We start from the raw sequence: 18,044 nt of genomic DNA on the forward strand, positions 1-18,044 counted from the left end.
TGGTGTAACCCCCCCATCTTCTCTATGGTGTAACCCCCCCCATCTTCTCTATGGTGTAACCCCCCATCTTCTCTCTGGTGTAACCCCCCATCTTCTCTCTGGTGTAACCCCCCATCTTCTCTATCTCTTCTCTATGGTGTAACCCCCCATCTTCTCTATGGTGTAACCCCCCATCTTCTCTCTGGTGTAACCCCCCATCTTCTCTATGGTGTAACCCCCCCCATCTTCTCTATGGTGTAACCCCCCCCATCTCTCTATGGTGTACCCCCCATCCTCTCTATGGTGTAACCCCTCCCCATCTTCTCTATGGTGTACCCCCCCATCTCCTCTATGGTGTAACCCCCCATCTTCTCTATGGTGTAACCCCCCATCTTCTCTATGGTGTAACCCCCCATCTTCTCTCTGGTGTAACCCCCCATCTTCTCTATGGTGTAACCCCTCCCCATCCTCTCTATGGTGTACCCCCATCCTCTCTATGGTGTAACCCCTCCCCATCTTCTCTATGGTGTACCCCCCATCTTCTCTATGGTGTAACCCCCCATCTTCTCTATGGTGTAACCCCCATCTTCTCTATGGTGTAACCCCCATCTTCTCTATGGTGTAACCCCCATCTTCTCTATGGTGTACCCCCCCATCTTCTCTATGGTGTACCCCCCCATCTTCTCGATGGTGTGTCTCTGGTTGCAGAGACGATGACTGTGTCTGTGTAGGAAGACTGGTTAAGTGATAGAGAAGCCGGTGTTTTGGAGGACATATTGGCACGGGTGTTGAGGGCCTGCAAACCGTGCCAATATATCGTCCAAAGACCAGCTTCGAGGGCATTATGACTTTTATACAAAGGGTTATCAACAATATTCAAAATAATAAATTACATATTTCTTTTATACCAACGGGTTTTCCAACATATTCAAAAATGATGTTTTGATTAATTTATTCATATTTTTTCAGCGTTTCACACGATACAAATCTATGGTTGCTCCCTAAGCCGGCTGGTCGTTCATTCTATCGGTTCGGTTGCCGAGACGCAACCCAGTCATTGTCTTTTTGTTCTGTATCAATGGACACGACCCAGTCGTTCAGTCTTTTTGTTCTGTATCAATGAACACGACCCAGTCGTTCAGTCTTTTTGTTCTGTATCAATGGACACGACCCAGTCGTTCATTCTTTTTGTTCTGTATCAATGGACACGACCCAGTCGTTCAGTCTTTTTGTTCTGTATCAATGGACACGACCCAGTCGTTCAGTCTTTTTGTTCTGTATCAATGGACACGACCCAGTCGTTCAGTCTTTTTGTTCTGTATCAATGGACACGACCCAGTCGTTCAGTCTTTTTGTTCTGTATCAATGAACACGACCCAGTCGTTCAGTCTTTTTGTTCTGTATCAATGAACACGACCCAGTCGTTCAGTCTTTTTGTTCTGTATCAATGAAAACGACCCAGTCGTTCAGTCTTTTGTTCTGTATCAATGGACACGACCCAGTCGTTCAGTCTTTTGTTCTGTATCAATGAACACGACCCAGTCGTTCAGTCTTTTTGTTCTGTATCAATGAACACGACCCAGTCGTTCAGTCTTTTTGTTCTGTATCAATGGACACGACCCAGTCGTTCAGTCTTTTTGTTCTGTATCAATGAACACGACCCAGTCGTTCAGTCTTTTTGTTCTGTATCAATGGACACGACCCAGTCGTTCAGTCTTTTTGTTCTGTATCAATGAACACGACCCAGTCGTTCAGTCTTTTTGTTCTGTATCAATGGACACGACCCAGTCGTTCAGTCTTTTGTTCTGTATTGATGGACACGACCCAGTCGTTCAGTCTTTTGTTCTGTATCAATGGACATGACCCAGTCGTTCAGTCTTTTTGTTCTGTATCAATGGACACGACCCAGTCGTTCAGTTCAGTCTTTTTGTTCTGTATCAATGGACATGACCCAGTCGTTCAGTTCAGTCTTTTTGTTCTGTCAATGGACACGACCCAGTCGTTCAGTTCAGTCTTTTTGTTCTGTCAATGGACACGACCCAGTCGTTCAGTTCAGTCTTTTTGTTCTGTCAATGGACACGACCCAGTCGTTCAGTCTTTTTGTTCTGTATCAATGGACCCGACCCAGTCGTTCAGTCTTTTTGTTCTGTATCAATGAACCCGACCCAGTCGTTCAGTCTTTTTGTTCTGTATCAATGGACCCGACCCAGTCGTTCAGTCTTTTTGTTCTGTATCAATGGACACGACCCAGTTGTTCAAGTCTTTTTGTTCTGTATCTATGGACCCGACCCAGACGTTCAGTCTTTTTGTTCTGTATCAATGAACACGACCCAGTTGTTCAGTCTTTTTGTTCTGTATCAATGGACACGACCCAGTCGTTCAGTCTTTTTGTTCTGTATCAATGAACACGACCCAGTCGTTCAGTCTTTTTGTTCTGTATCAATGGACACGACCCAGTCGTTCAGTCTTTTGTTCTGTATTGAATGGACACGACCCAGTCGTTCAGTCTTTTTGTTCTGTATCAATGGACCCGACCCAGTCGTTCAGTCTTTTTGTTCTGTATCAATGGACACGACCCAGTCGTTCAGTCTTTTTGTTCTGTATCAATGGACACGACCCAGTCGTTCAGTTCAGTCTTTTGTTCTGTATCAATGGACACGACCCAGTCGTTCAGTCTTTTGTTCTGTATCAATGGACATGACCCAGTCGTTCAGTCTTTTTGTTCTGTATCAATGGACACGACCCAGTCGTTCAGTCTTTTTGTTCTGTATCAATGGACACGACCCAGTCGTTCAGTCTTTTTGTTCTGTATCTATGGACCCGACCCAGACGTTCAGTCTTTTTGTTCTGTATTGATGGACACGACCCAGTCGTTCAGTCTTTTTGTTCTGTATCAATGGACACGACCCAGTCGTTCAGTCTTTTTGTTCTGTATCAATGGACACGACCCAGTCGTTCAGTCTTTTTGTTCTGTATCAATGGACACGACCCAGTCGTTCAGTCTTTTTGTTCTGTATCAATGGACACGACCCAGTCGTTTGTTATAAATGTTCCATTGCCAGAATGGCTGGTAATGTTCTTATCCCTTGCTTACTTGTTGCTTGCTAGCTAGCCAACTACGACGAACTTCCAGTCACGTCAAAAAGTGCAGCCAGAATAAAAGCCAAGTATTTAAATTTTAAACATTTATCTGGACACATCTAAAAACAATGAGCTAATGAGGCGCGATTTAGCTTGGAATAGAAAATGTGCTCTCTCGTCAGGCCACTGTTGTTCAGAGAAGCTAGTCAACAACACAGCTAACACAATCACTGTTGTTCAGAGGAGCTAGTCAACAACACAGCCAACACAATCACTGTTGTTCAGAGGAGCTAGCCAACAACACAGCTAACACAATCACTGTTGTTCAGAGGAGCTAGCCAACAACACAGCTAACACAATCACTGTTGTTCAGAGGAGCTAGCCAACAACACAGCTAACACAATCACTGTTGTTCAGAGGAGCTAGTCAACAACACAGCCAACACAATCACTGTTGTTCAGAGGAGCTAGCCAACAACACAGCTAACACAATCACTGTTGTTCAGAGGAGCTAGTCAACAACACAGCTAACACAATCACTGTTGTTCAGAGGAGCTAGTCAACAACACAGCTAACACAATCACTGTTGTTCAGAGGAGCTAGTCAACAACACAGCTAACACAATCACTGTTGTTCAGAGGAGCTAGTCAACAACGCAGCTAACACAATCACTGTTGTTCAGAGGAGCTAGCCAACAACGCAGCTAACACAATCACTGTTGTTCAGAGGAGCTAGTCAACAACACAGCTAACACAATCACTGTTGTTCAGAGGAGCTAGTCAACAACACAGCTAACACAATCACTGTTGTTCAGAGGAGCTAGTCAACAACACAGCTAACACAATCACTGTTGTTCAGAGGAGCTAGTCAACAACACAGCTAACACAATCACTGTTGTTCAGAGGAGCTAGTCAACAACACAGCTAACACAATCACTGTTGTTCAGAGGAGCTAGTCAACAACACAGCTAACACAATCACTGTTGTTCAGAGGAGCTAGTCAACAACACAGCTAACACAATCACTGTTGTTCAGAGGAGCTAGCCAACAACACAGCTAACACAATCACTGTTGTTCAGAGGAGCTAGTCAACAACACAGCTAACACAATCACTGTTGTTCAGAGGAGCTAGCCAACAACACAGCTAACACAATCACTGTTGTTCAGAGGAGCTAGTCAACAACACAGCTAACACAATCACTGTTGTTCAGAGGAGCTAGTCAACAACACAGCTAACACAATCACTGTTTTTCAGAGGAGCTAGTCAACAACACAGCTAACACAATCACTGTTGTTCAGAGGAGCTAGTCAACAACACAGCTAACACAATCACTTCAAACTGAAGCTGAAAAGACTAAACTTGCTGCACTTAATAAAAAAAAATATTTAAAAAATCTATTGAGATTTCTTTGTATATATCCATAAAAATGATGCCAACTGATTAATGATTTCGACTGGCTGAGAAACGCTGCCTGGCTGTTTGTCTCGACCCCCGACCCCTACACGTTCATTACTATGGGACAGCTGATCAAATTTGAATAATGTTTCAATGTTGCAAATGTCAGCGAAACAGACGGCAATATTTTAGATAAATATCCGCTGTTAAAAACTAAACGTTATCCTAAAAGAAATTTGAGAAGATATATATATATATATATATTTTACCTTTATTTAACCAGGCAAGTCAGTTAAGAACAAATTCTTATTTTCAATGACGGCCTACCGGGGAACAGTGGGTTAACTGCCTGTTCAGGGGCAGAATGACAGATTTGTACCTTGTCAGCTCAGGGATTTGAACTTGCAACCTTCCGGTTACTAGTCCCAACGCTCTAACCGCTAACCTCAGGTTACCCCTGAGATCAAGTTTATAAATTGCTGGGTTAGGGAGAGGGTAAATACGAATTAGTTTTTAACTGACTTGCCTAGTTAAATAAAAGTTGTTTTTTTTTTAAGTAAATAAATAAATGTTTGCCTGGGCTGATGAGATGGTGATTGCTCAGATAACTAGGCATTTTAACGTCATAGATTTAGCCAGTCGTAACTTGTCAAAATAACACCGGCTGGAATGCGCTCTTAATAAAACCAAAGTATGAATTTTCTTATGAAAATGTAAACATCAACGAAACATAAGTATTTCTACCGGTACATGTGTGCTTTTAAATTGTTTTCTTTGACAACTACGGTATAAACGTGATTAGGGCGTCCATTTTGTACATTTACCTTGTAAAAAATGAACTCCGCGACTCGGCTCCGGCTCGTTTCCGCTACGTCGTTTATTATTTCTACGGTAATGTTCACAACACCGGCATTTTATCCCTAACGCGTTCCCCCGCCTGGTGTGACAACAGGAGCTGTTGCGTAGTCATGGTCTGTTGGAGGTGCTGGAGGAGAGGGCTCCCTCTGGTGGAGAGCGAGGACAGCGCAGGGAGAGGTTGACCGAGAGGAGGAAGCTACATCAGCTGAAGAGAGAACATGACCTGGCAGAGGGCGGTAGGAGGAAGGTCCTGAGACTGGAGGAGGGACAGGATGGGGAGGGGGATTCGGGGTCGGACACAGAGCAGGGCGCCACGGGACGGGACGGGAAAGACAAGGAGCAGACCGGTGGACACAACCTGGACATACAGGTGAGGATGATGTCACTATGGGCGGGAGCCATGGCAACAGACCAGTCGGTTACACTGTCAAATGACCGTAAAACACATCTGTCTTGAACCCTCCCCTTACAGGAAGTGAAGTTCAAGCTTCGCCACAACGTGTCAGAGCTCCAGGAAGCGGCGTCGGCCAGCCAGGACCTGTCGTCAAGGCAACAAGCCCTCCTGAAGCTGCTGCTTTGTCGAGGCCTTTACCCCCAGCTGGCGTTGCCAGACGAACACAATGCCAACCGCAAGGACTCAGAGCAGGTGTGTGTGTGTGTGAACAGGAGTGTGTGTGTGTGTGTGTGTGTGTGTGTGTGTGTGTGTGTGTGTGTGTGTGTGTGTGTGTGTGTGTGTGTGTGTGTGTGTGTGTGTGTGTGTGTGTGTGTGTGTGTGTGAACAGGAGTGTGTGTAGGTGTGAACGTGTGTGAACAGGAGTGTGTGTAGGTGTGAGCGTGTGTGAACAGGTGTGTGTGAACAGGTGTGTGTGTGTGTGTACGGTGATAATGTCCCTGTCTCCTATAGGTGTTCCACACCCGTAACAAGCAAGGGGTAGTGATCCACCCCACCAGTGTGTTTGCCAGCGACCCAGAGGTGCTGCACGTCCCTGAGGAGGGGAACAGAGAGGGGCCAGACAAGGGGGAGAGCAGCAAACACCAGCTCCTAGCCTTCGTTACTCTACTTGAGACCAACAAGCCTTATGTATCCAACTGTGTCAGAGTCCCAGCCTTACAGGTCAGTACCGGGTCAGTACCGGGTCAGTACCGGGTCAGAGTCCCAGCCTTACAGGTCAGTACCGGGTCAGAGTCCCAGCCTTACAGGTCAGTACCGGGTCAGAGTCCCAGCCTTACAGGTCAGTACCGGGTCAGAGTCCCAGCCTTACAGGTCAGTACCGGGTCAGAGTCCCAGCCTTACAGGTCAGTACCGGGTCAGAGTCCCAGCCTTACAGGTCAGTACCGGGTCAGAGTCCCAGCCTTACGGGTCAGTACCGGGTCAGAGTCCCAGCCTTACGGGTCAGTACCGGGTCAGAGTCCCAGCCTTACGGGTCAGTACCTGGTCAGAGTCCCAGCCTTACGGGTCAGTACCATGTCAGAGTCCCAGCCTTACAGGTCAGTACCGGGCCAGAGTCCCAGCCTTACAGGTCAGTACCAGGTCAGTACCGTGTCAGAGTCCCAGCCCTGCCGGGTCAGTACCGTGTCAGAGTCTCAGCTCGATGCCTGACAAAGATCCACCTCAGACTGAAATGTTATCAGTGTCAGAGCTGGTTTCGGAACACAGCTTTTATGGTTCCTGTCTGCACTGTTTCTCTCCTGACTGTCTGTTCGTGTCCCCTTCCAGGCCCTGTTGCTGGTAGCTAACTCCTTGGACAGTAATGCTGACTGTACCAGGCTGGTGGTGGATGGCTGGTTGGAGGTTGGACTGACAGGAGAGGGGGCTCTGAAGGTTCTGTCCACCTCCCTCACTCTCAGGGCCGACTGGGAGCGCCTCCTGCTGGCCCAGCTGGGACAGGGCACTCTGGGGGCCGGAGCGGGGAGCAGGGCCAAGGCTGGGAGGGGAGAGGGGCTGGGGGTACCTGGGCTCTCCCGTAAAGACCTGGAGAAACTCAGTGAAGGACTGGTCCGCTTCCTGCTATACACTGAGGTACAGGAACACCTAACTTTTAACATTGAGGAAGACTACTCTATAATATGGTACCCGGATCCGGGATAATTGTCATAAACTACGCTAAATAGCATAGCGCAACGGTCAAATAATCTTACTAGAAAATATTCATGAAATCACAAGTGAAATATAGTGAAATACAGCTTAGCCTTTTGTTAATCACCCTGTTGTCTCAGATTTTGAAATTATGCTTTACGTTTGTGTAAGTTTATCGATATACTATCAAAACAATTATGTACACCTAGCGGCAGGTAACTTGGTCACGAAAATCAGAAAAGCAATCAAATTAATCGTTTACCTTTGATGATCTTCGGATGTTTTCACTCACGAGACTCCCAGTTAGACAACAAATGTTCCTTTTGTTCCATAAAGATCTTTTTTATATCCAAATACCTCCGTTAGTTTGGTGCGTTATGCCCAGGGATCCACCAGAAATAGAGGTCACAACAACGCAGACAAAAATTCCAAATTATATCCATAATATCGACAGAAACATGGTAAACGTTTTTTATAATCAATCCTCAAGGTTTTTTTCAAATATCTATTCGATAATATATCAACCGGGACAGTTGGCTTTTCAGTAGGAGCGAGAGGAAAAATGGCTACCTCTCTGTTTAGTGCAAAAATCACACTGAGAGCCAATTAACTGACCACTTACACAATGTGGAAGTTTTACGCTCATTCTTCAAAATAAAGGCCTTGAAACCACGGCTAAAGGCTGTAGACACCTTAGGGAAGCCACAGAAAAAGGAATCTGGTTGATATCCCTTTCAATGGGCAATAGGGATGCATAGAAAGACAGGGGTTTCAAAATAAGAGTCACTTCCTGATTGGATTTTTCTCAGGATTTCACCTGCAATATCAGTTCTGTTATACTCAAAGACAATATTTTTACAGTTTTGGAAACTTTATAGTGTTTTCTATCCTAAGCTGTCAATTATATGCATATTCTAGCATCTGGTCCTGAGAAATAGCCAGTTTACATTGGGAATGTTATTTTTCCCAAAATAAAAATAGTGCCCCCTAGTTTCAAGAGGTTCTTTTAACTGTGGGTTCTAGTTATAACATAGGACTAGGACTACCATGTGATCTGACCAGGAAAAGCTCTCATGTCTAATCATCACGTCCCTTGTTTATTGTCCAGATAACATCATGAGAACACCCCCAACTGAGGTGCATGTTTCCCTGTCTGTCTGTTCTCTCTGTCTGTCTGTTCTGTCTGTCTGTCTGTCTGTCTGTCCTCTCTGTCTGTCTGTCTGTTCTGTCTGTCTGTCTGTCCTGTTCTCTGTCTGTCTGTCTGTTCTCTCTGTCTGTCTGTTCTCTCTGTCTGTCTGTTCTGTCTGTCTGTCTGTTCTGTCTGTCTGTCTGTCTGTCTCTGTCTGTCTGTCTGTCCTCTCTGTCTGTCTGTCTCTGTCTGTCTGTCTGTCTGTCTGTCTCTCTGTCTGTCTGTTCTGTCCTCTCTGTCTGTCTGTTCTGTCTGTCTGTTCTGTCTGTCTGTCTGTCTGTCTGCGTCCTCTCTGTCTGTCTGTCTGTCTGTCCTCTCTGTCTGTCTGTCCGTCCTCTCTGTCTGTCTGTCTGTCTCTCTGTCTGTCTGTTCTCTCTGTCTGTCCTCTCTGTCTGTCTGTCCTCTCTGTCTGTCTGTCCGTCCTCTCTGTCTGTCTGTTCTGTCTGTCTGTTCTCTGTCTGTCTGTCTGTTCTCTCTGTCTGTCCTCTCTGTCTGTCTGTCCGTCCTCTCTGTCTGTCTGTCCGTCCTCTCTGTCTGTCTGTCCGTCCTCTCTGTCTGTCTGTTCTCTCTGTCTGTCTGTCCTCTCTGTCTGTCTGTCCTCTCTGTCTGTCTGTCCTCTCTGTCTGTCTGTCTGTCTGTTCCTCTGTCTGTCTGTCTGTCTGTCTGTCCTCTCTGTCTGTCTGTTCTGTCTGTCTGTCTGTCCTCTCTGTCTGTCTGTCTGTCCTCTCTGTCTGTCTGTCCGTCTCTGTCTGTCTGTCTGTCTGTCCTCTCTGTCTGTCTGTCCGTCCTCTCTGTCTGTCTGTCCGTCCTCTCTGTCTGTCTGTCCTCTCTGTCTGTCTGTTCCTCTCTGTCTGTCTGTCTGTCTGTTCTCTCTGTCTGTCTGTCCGTCCTCTCTGTCTGTCTGTCCGTCCTCTCTGTCTGTCTGTCCTCTCTGTCTGTCTGTCTGTCCTCTCTGTCTGTCTGTCCGTCCTCTCTGTCTGTCCGTCCTCTCTGTCTGTCTGTCCGTCCTCTCTGTCTGTCTGTCCTCTCTGTCTGTCTGTTCTCTCTGTCTGTCTGTCCGTCCTCTCCAGGTGAGCTACAGTCTACGTCGTTTGACAGGCCTGCAGGTACAGAACCTCTACGTAGGTCCCCAGGCCCAGTCCGAGTTCTCTGAGCCCCATGCCCCAAACCCCCTTTTCCCTGGGGTGGAGGCGCAACCTGACACCATCAAGGGAGGCCTCCAAGTCACCAAATACTTCACCTACAACTGCCTCACTGTGAGTAGATGTTATCATATTACCAACTACAGCTGGATACCTGACTCCACACTCCACAAGCAACCATAGACCAGTTCTAGCTTTGATTTAACCTCTTGCTCCTACCTGGCACTCAGGCGTCCCATCTAGAGCTCTGGAAGTGCAAATGTGCTACGCTAAATGCTAATAGTATTAGTTAAAACTCAAACGTTCATTAAAATACACATGCAGGGTATTGAATTAAAGCTACACTCGTTGTGAATCCAGGCAACAAGTCAGATTTTTAAAATGCTTTTCGGCGGAAGCATGAGAAGCTATTATCTGATAGCATGTAACACCCCAAAAGGAGGCGATGTCAATTCTATAGGTGTCTGTTTCGAAAAAATGTCTTGGAGAGAGCTCGACCAAAACATCCGGTCGGAGACCGGAGGGAATAGATTCCCTTGATTCAGTTAGACCAAGAATCAATTGCGAATCAAATGACAAGACTCTAGACAACGTGTGGAAGCTGTAGGCACTGCAACCTCGGCCTCATTTAATTCGATTCACTTTGAACAATTCCATGAATTCCCTCCATCCGGAGGGAATCAAATTAAATCCCCATTAGTTCCTGCCAAGGCAGCAGCTACTCTCCCTGGGGTTTATTATGGATCCCCATTAGTTCCTGCCAAGGCAAGCTACTCTCCCTGGGGTTTATTATGGATTCCCATTTTCCTGACAAGGATCAGCTACTCTTCCTGGGGTTTATTATGGATCCCCATTAGTTCCTGCCAAGGCAGCAGCTACTCTCCCTGGGGTTTATTATGGATCCCCATTAGTTCCTGCCAAGGCAGCAGCTACTCTTCCTGGGGTTTATTATGGATCCCCATTAGTTCCTGCCAAGGCAGCAGCTACTCTCCCTGGGGTTTATTATGGATCCCCATTAGTTCCTGACAAGGCAGCAGCTACTCTTCTTGGGGTTTATCACAAAACATGAAACATGATACAGAACATCAATAGACAAGAACAGCTCAAAGACAGAACTACGTACATTTATTAAAAAGGCACACACAGCCTTCATGTCAATACGTACACAAACTATCCAATAGGGGAGAGGCGTTGTGCCGAGAGGCGTTGTGCCACCGTTGTGCCGTGAGGCGTTGTGCCGACCGTTGTGGCAACCGTGGGGCGTTGTGCCGTGAGGCGTTGTGCCATGAGGCGTTGTGCCGAGAGGCGTTGTGCCATGAGGCGTTGTGCCGCGAGGAAGTAGATTATCACGTTGTCTGAATGTTTGTCAAAGTTAGCTGGTAAATTTAGTGATTCACACCTAAGGACCTGTAGTGTCTGTATTATAATGTGTCTGTTCCCCAGGACTCTTAAGGACCTCTACAGTGAGTGTCTGTATTATAATGTGTCTGTTCCCCAGGACTCTAAGGACCTCTACAGTGAGTGTCTGTATTATAATGTGTCTGTATTATAATGTGTCTGTTCCCCAGGACTCTAAGGACCTCTACAGTGAGTGTCTGTATTATAATGTGTCTGTTCCCCAGGACTCTAAGGACCTCTACAGTGAGTGTCTGTATTATAATGTGTCTGTATTATAATGTGTCTGTTCCCCAGGACTCTAAGGACCTCTACAGTGAGTGTCTGTATTATAATGTGTCTGTTCCCCAGGACTCTAAGGACCTCTACAGTGAGTGTCTGTATTATAATGTGTCTGTTCCCCAGGACTCTAAGGACCTCTACAGTGAGTGTCTGTATTATAATGTGTCTGTATTATAATGTGTCTGTTCCCCAGGACTCTAAGGACCTCAACAGTGAGTGTCTGTACTATAATGTGTCTGTTCCCCAGGACTCTAAGGACCTCTACAGTGAGTGTCTGTATTATAATGTGTCTGTTCCCCAGGACTCTAAGGACCTCAACAGTGAGTGTCTGTACTATAATGTGTCTGTTCCCCAGGACTCTAAGGACCTCAACAGTGAGTGTCTGTACTATAATGTGTCTGTTCCCCAGGACTCTACGGACCTCTACAGTGAGTGTCTGTATTATAATGTGTCTGTTCCCCAGGACTCTAAGGACCTCAACAGTGAGTGTCTGTACTATAATGTGTCTGTTCCCCAGGACTCTAAGGACCTCAACAGTGAGTGTCTGTACTATAATGTGTCTGTATTATAATGTGTCTGTTCCCCAGGACTCTAAGGACCTCAACAGTGAGTGTCTGTATTATAATGTGTCTGTTCCCAGGACTCTAAGGACCTCTACATGGGGTTTATTAGGATCCCCATGAGTGTCTGTATTATAATGTGTCTGTTCCCCAGGACTCTAAGGACCTCTACAGTGAGTGTCTGTATTATAATGTGTCTGTTCCCCAGGACTCTAAGGACCTCTACAGTGAGTGTCTGTATTATAATGTGTCTGTATTATAATGTGTCTGTTCCCCAGGACTCTAAGGACCTCTACAGTGAGTGTCTGTATTATAATGTGTCTGTATTATAATGTGTCTGTTCCCCAGGACTCTAAGGACCTCTACAGTGAGTGTCTGTACTATAATGTGTCTGTTCCCCAGGACTCTAAGGACCTCTGACAGTGAGTGTCTGTATTATAATGTGTCTGTTCCCCAGGACTCTAAGGACCTCAACAGTGAGTGTCTGTACTATAATGTGTCTGTTCCCCAGGACTCTAAGGACCTCAACAGTGAGTGTCTGTACTATAATGTGTCTGTTCCCCAGGACTCTACGGACCTCTACAGTGAGTGTCTGTATTATAATGTGTCTGTTCCCCAGGACTCTAAGGACCTCTACAGTGAGTGTCTGTATTATAATGTGTCTGTTCCCCAGGACTCTAAGGACCTCTACAGTGAGTGTCTGTATTATAATGTGTCTGTTCCCCAGGACTCTAAGGACCTCTACAGTGAGTGTCTGTATTATAATGTGTCTGTTCCCCAGGACTCTAAGGACCTCAACAGTGAGTGTCTGTACTATAATGTGTCTGTTCCCCAGGACTCTAAGGACCTCAACAGTGAGTGTCTGTACTATAATGTGTCTGTTCCCCAGGACTCTAAGGACCTCTACAGTGAGTGTCTGTATTATAATGTGTCTGTTCCCCAGGACTCTAAGGACCTCTACAGTGAGTGTCTGTATTATAATGTGTCTGTTCCCCAGGACTCTAAGGACCTCTACAGTGAGTGTCTGTACTATAATGTGTCTGTTCCCCAGGACTCTAAGGACCTCAACAGTGAGTGTCTGTACTATAATGTGTCTGTTCCCCAGGACTCTAAGGACCTCAACAGTGAGTGTCTGTACTATAATGTGTCTGTTCCCCAGGACTCTAAGGACCTCTACAGTGAGTGTCTGTATTATAATGTGTCTGTTCCCCAGGACTCTAAGGACCTCTACAGTGAGTGTCTGTATTATAATGTGTCTGTTCCCCAGGACTCTAAGGACCTCTACAGTGAGTGTCTGTATTATAATGTGTCTGTATTATAATGTGTCTGTTCCCCAGGACTCTAAGGACCTCTACAGTGAGTGTCTGTATTATAATGTGTCTGTATTATAATGTGTCTGTTCCCCAGGACTCTAAGGACCTCTACAGTGAGTGTCTACGTACGTTCTGGTCCTGTCCCCACTGTGACCTGTACAGTCCTGTCACACCGCTGGAGAGGATGAGCCACGAGGCCACCTGCAGGCCGCCTGGGGAACAGCAGGACAACCAGGACAAAGGTGAGGCTCAAATGGCACCCTATTCTCTATATAGTGCACTACTTTTGACCAGAGCCCTATGGAATCCTATTCCCTATATAGTGCACTACTTTTGACCAGAGCCCTATGGAATCCTATTCCCTATATAGTGCACTACTTTTGACCAGAGCCCTATTCTCTATATAGTGCACTACTTTAGACCAGAGCCCTATAGCACCCTATTCTCTATATAGTGCACTACTTTAGACCAGGGCCCTATAGCACCCTATTCCCTATATAGTGCACTACTTTAGACCAGAGCCCTATTCTCTATATTGTGCACTACTTTAGACCAGAGCCCTATTCCCTATATAGTGCACTACTTTAGACCAGAGCCCTATTCCCTATATAGTGCACTACTTTAGACCAGGGCCCTATAGAACCCTATTCCCTATATAGTGCACTACTTTAGACCAGAGCCCTATTCTCTATATTGTGCACTACTTTAGACCAGAGCCCTATTCCCTATATAGTGCACTACTTTAGACCAGAGCCCTATGGCAGAGGGTTAATTGTAGTGTACTATATAGGGGAAAGGGTACTATTTGGGATGCAGAATACAGGGCATTCAGAAAGTATTCAGACCCCTTCCCTTTTCCCACATTTTGTTACGTTACTGCCTTATTCTAAAATTGATTAAATCGTTGTTTTCCCTCATCAATCTACACACAATCACCCATAATGACATCACAATCACCCGTAATGACATCACAATCACCCGTAATGACATCACAATCACCCATAATGACAAAGCGTAAACGGTTTTAGAATTTTTTGCAAATTTATTTAAATAAGTATTCAGACCGTTTGCTATGAGACTTCCTTGATGTTTCTACAACTTGATTGGAGTCCACCTGTGGTAAATTCAATTGATTGGACATGATTTGGAAAAGGCGCTCACCTGTCTATATAATGTCTCACAGTTGACAGTGCATGTCAGAGCAAAAACCAAGCCGCGAGGTTGAAGGAATTGTCCATAGAGCTCCGAGACAGGATTGAGACGAGGTACAGATCTGGGGAAGGGTACCAAAAAATGTCTGCAGCATTGAACAACACAGTGGCCTCCATCATTCTGAAATGGAAGAAGTTTGGAACCACCAAGACTCTTCCTAGAGCTGGCCGCCCGGCCAAACTGAGCAATCGGGGGAGAAGGGCCTTGGTCAGGGAGGTGACCAAGAACCTGATGGTCACTCTGACAGAGCTCCAGAGTTCCTCTGCGGAGTTGGGAGAACCTTCCAGGAGAACAACCATCTCTGCAGCACTCCACCAATCAGGCCTTTATGGTAGAGTGGCCAGACAGAAGCCACTCCTCAGCAAAAGGCACGACAGCCCACTTGGTGTTTGCCCAAAGGCACCTAAAGGCCTCACAGACGATGAGAAACAAGATTCTCTGGTCTGATGAAACCAAGATTGAATTCTTTGGCCTGAATACCAAGCGTCACGTCTGGAGGAAACCTGGCACCATCCCTACAGTGAAGCATGGTGGTGGCAGCATCATGCTGTGGGATGTTTTTCAGTGATAGGGACTGGGAGACTAGTCAGGATCGAGGGAAAGATGAACGGAGCAAAGTACAGAGAGATCCTTGATGAAATCCTGCTCCAGGGCACTCAGGACCTCAGACTGGGGCGAAGGTTCACCTTCCAATAGGACAATGACCCTAAGAACACAGCCAAGACAATGCAGGAGTGGCTTGGGGACAGTCTCAGAATGGACTTGAACCTGATTGAGCATCTCTGGAGAGACATGAAAATAGCTGTGCAGCAACGCTCCCAATCCAACCTGACAGCTTGAGAGCATCTGCAGAGAAGAATGGGAGAAACTTCCCAAATACAGGTGTGCCAAGCTTGTAGTGTCATACCCAAGAAGACTCAAGGCTGTAATCACTGCCAAAGGTACTTCAACAAAGTACTGAGTAAAGGGTTTGAATATATATGTAAATCTGTTTTTTTATTTGTAATAAATTTGCAAAACTTTCTAAAATACAGTTTTTGCTTTGTCATTATGGGGTATTGTGATGTCATTATGGGGTGTTGTGATGTCATTATGGGGTATTGTGATGTCATAATGGGGTGTTGTGATGTCATAATGGGGTGTTGTGATGTCATTATGGAGTATTGTGATGTCATTATGGGTTATTGTGATGTCATTATGGGTTATTGTGATGTCATTATGGGTTATTGTGATGTCATTATGGGGTATTGTGATGTCATTATGGGTTATTGTGATGTCATTATGGGTTATTGTGATGTCATTATGGGGTATTGTGATGTCATTATGGGTTATTGTGATGTCATTATGGGGTATTGTGATGTCATTATGGGGTATTGTGATGTCATTATGGGTTATTGTGATGTCATTATGGGGTATTGTGATGTCATGGGTTATTGTGATGTCATTATGGGTTATTGTGATGTCATTATGGGGTATCGTGTGTAGATTGATAAGGGGAAAAAAACAACTTAATCAATTTTATATATGTAATATGATCTCTAGGAATGAAGCTAACTGACAGATGCTGTTGTCTGTTTCAGAGGGTGATGATGTGAAGGCAGCCTCCTCTTCCTTCTCTGTTTCCAGCCTGGCCAGAGTCTACCACTGTGATGTCTGTGACAAGGACCTGACGCTCACTTCTACAGAGATCCTCAAACACAAGAGACAGCACATGCACTCTGGACGTTGAAATAGAGATCCTTAAACACCAAGAGACAGCACATGCACTCTGGACGTTGAAATAGAGATCCTTAAACACCAAGAGAAAGCACATGCACTCTGGACGTTGAAACAGAGATCCTTAAACACCAAGAGACAGCACGTGCACGTTGAGAGACACTAAAGTTTCCTGCCTAAATCACCTGATCAGGACAAAGTAATGGCCTTCAATTAACTGCTATGGAGAAATCAACAACCTGAAGGGTTTCAGTGAATACTGTTTTATAATAAAATCAAGAGTCACGCCTCTTTCTTCTTCCGGTCATGTGATTTTTGTTGGGTTTCATCTCGACCTCTTTATTGGTTGAAGCTCTTGTCAGCTCCCCTCAACTCCATGGTAACAGACTGAATGACGTGCAGGTGTCGTAGAGGGAGGAAGCGTTTGTTTAAAATATAGAGGCGTGTTTAATAGTGACACAAACCCACGATATGGATCAAAGCAGCACATTGGCACAAAGTCAGACGGCACGGAAGATTAAAACCTGTCTCCAAAAACATAAATTAACCAATCAGAATAAATATCTCATTAAATAAATAAACAGGTCATATTTCAGTAATTACTGTGAAACAAATAAACACATATTAAAATCCACATCGGCAGAAATAAATTAATTGACCCCCCCCCCCAAAAAAAAACAACAAATGAAAATAGTACTTAAATACAGAGTTACTACGAAATCAGGTTATTGATCAATCAAATCAAAAGGCACATTTATTAAGATGTAAGAATGGGGCCTTGGGTTGGGATACCATGTAGCCTGTCTCTCTCTCAGTAGTGTGTTGGGATACCATGTAGCCTGTCTCTCTCTCAGTAGTGTGTTGGGATACCATGTAGCCTGTCTCTCTCTCAGTAGTGTGTTGGGATACCATGTAGCCTGTCTCTCTCTCAGTACTGTGTTGGGATACCATGTACCCTGTCTCTCTCTCAGTAGTGTGTTGGGATACCATGTAGCCTGTCTCTCTCAGTAGTGTGTTGGGATACCATGTAGCCTGTCTCTCTCTCAGTAGTGTGTTGGGATACCATGTAGCCTGTCTCTCTCTCAGTAGTGTGTTGGGATACCATGTAGCCTGTCTCTCTCTCAGTAGTGTGTTGGGATACCATGTAGCCTGTCTCTCTCTCAGTAGTGTGTTGGTATACCATGTAGCCTGTCTCTCTCTCAGTAGTGGGTTGGGATACCATGTAGCTTGTCTCTCTCTCAGTACTGGGTTGGGATACCATGTAGCCTGTCTCAGTACTGGGTTGGGATACCATGTAGCCTGTCTCAGTACTGGGTTGAGATACCATGTAGCCTGTCTCAGTACTGGGTTGAGATACCATGTAGCCTGTCTCAGTACTGGGTTGGGATACCATGTAGCCTGTCTCAGTACTGGGTTGGGATACCATGTAGCCTGTCTCAGTACTGGGTTGAGATACCATGTAGCCTGTCTCAGTACTGGGTTGAGATACCATGTAGCCTGTCTCTCTCTCAGTACTGGGTTGGGATACCATGTAGCCTGTCTCTCTCTCTCAGTACTGTGTTGGGATACCATGTAGCCTGTCTCTCTCTCAGTAGTGTGTTGGGATACCATGTAGCCTGTCTCTCTCTCAGTAGTGGGTTGGGATACCATGTAGCCTGTCTCTCTCTCAGTAGTGGGTTGGGATACCATGTAGCCTGTCTCTCTCTCAGTAGTGTGTTGGGATACCATGTAGCCTGTCTCTCTCTCAGTAGTGGGTTGGGATACCATGTAGCCTGTCTCTCTCAATAGTGGGTTGGGATACCATGTAGCCTGTCTCTCTCTCAGTAGTGGGTTGGGATACCATGTA

The 18,044-nt window shown here is 45.6% G+C and overlaps 1 protein-coding gene and 1 long non-coding RNA gene across 20 annotated transcripts in view; one reads left to right on the forward strand and one right to left on the reverse strand.

Annotated features, from left to right (window-relative positions):
* dhx34 (DEAH (Asp-Glu-Ala-His) box polypeptide 34) overlaps positions 1–16,489 on the forward strand; it is a 35,309-nt gene extending 18,820 nt beyond the window's left edge. The window contains exons 10-16 of one of the 2 annotated variants that reach the window (XM_052466354.1): positions 5,407–5,682; positions 5,785–5,958; positions 6,217–6,426; positions 7,030–7,332; positions 9,649–9,834; positions 13,365–13,512; positions 16,063–16,489. In XM_052466354.1, coding sequence (XP_052322314.1) covers positions 5,407–5,682; positions 5,785–5,958; positions 6,217–6,426; positions 7,030–7,332; positions 9,649–9,834; positions 13,365–13,512; positions 16,063–16,211 — 1,446 coding nt within the window. In that variant the 3' untranslated portion in view covers positions 16,212–16,489. Of the gene's footprint in view, positions 1–5,406; positions 5,683–5,784; positions 5,959–6,216; positions 6,427–7,029; positions 7,333–8,497; positions 8,632–9,648; positions 9,835–13,364; positions 13,513–16,062 lie in introns of those variants that run through there. The other variant, XM_052466450.1, reaches the window with a different exon arrangement.
* On the reverse strand, positions 10,980–13,364 carry LOC127908376 (uncharacterized). 18 transcript variants are annotated; one of them, XR_008067388.1, is made up of 8 exons: positions 13,307–13,362; positions 13,129–13,182; positions 12,859–12,966; positions 12,589–12,750; positions 12,124–12,247; positions 11,479–11,602; positions 11,355–11,424; positions 10,980–11,300 (listed from the first exon to the last, which is right to left on the reverse strand). It is a non-coding gene; the product is annotated as an uncharacterized LOC127908376 (long non-coding RNA). The 18 variants fall into 18 exon arrangements; XR_008067375.1 differs by lacking the exon at positions 13,307–13,362 and adding an exon at positions 11,657–11,710 and having other exon boundaries at positions 13,129–13,230; XR_008067164.1 differs by lacking the exon at positions 13,129–13,182 and having other exon boundaries at positions 13,307–13,364.
* Positions 16,490–18,044: the final 1,555 nt, after the last annotated feature.

Source organism: Oncorhynchus keta, chromosome 1 (genome assembly GCF_023373465.1).
Source record: "Oncorhynchus keta strain PuntledgeMale-10-30-2019 chromosome 1, Oket_V2, whole genome shotgun sequence".
Taxonomy (NCBI): Eukaryota; Metazoa; Chordata; class Actinopteri; order Salmoniformes; family Salmonidae; genus Oncorhynchus; species Oncorhynchus keta.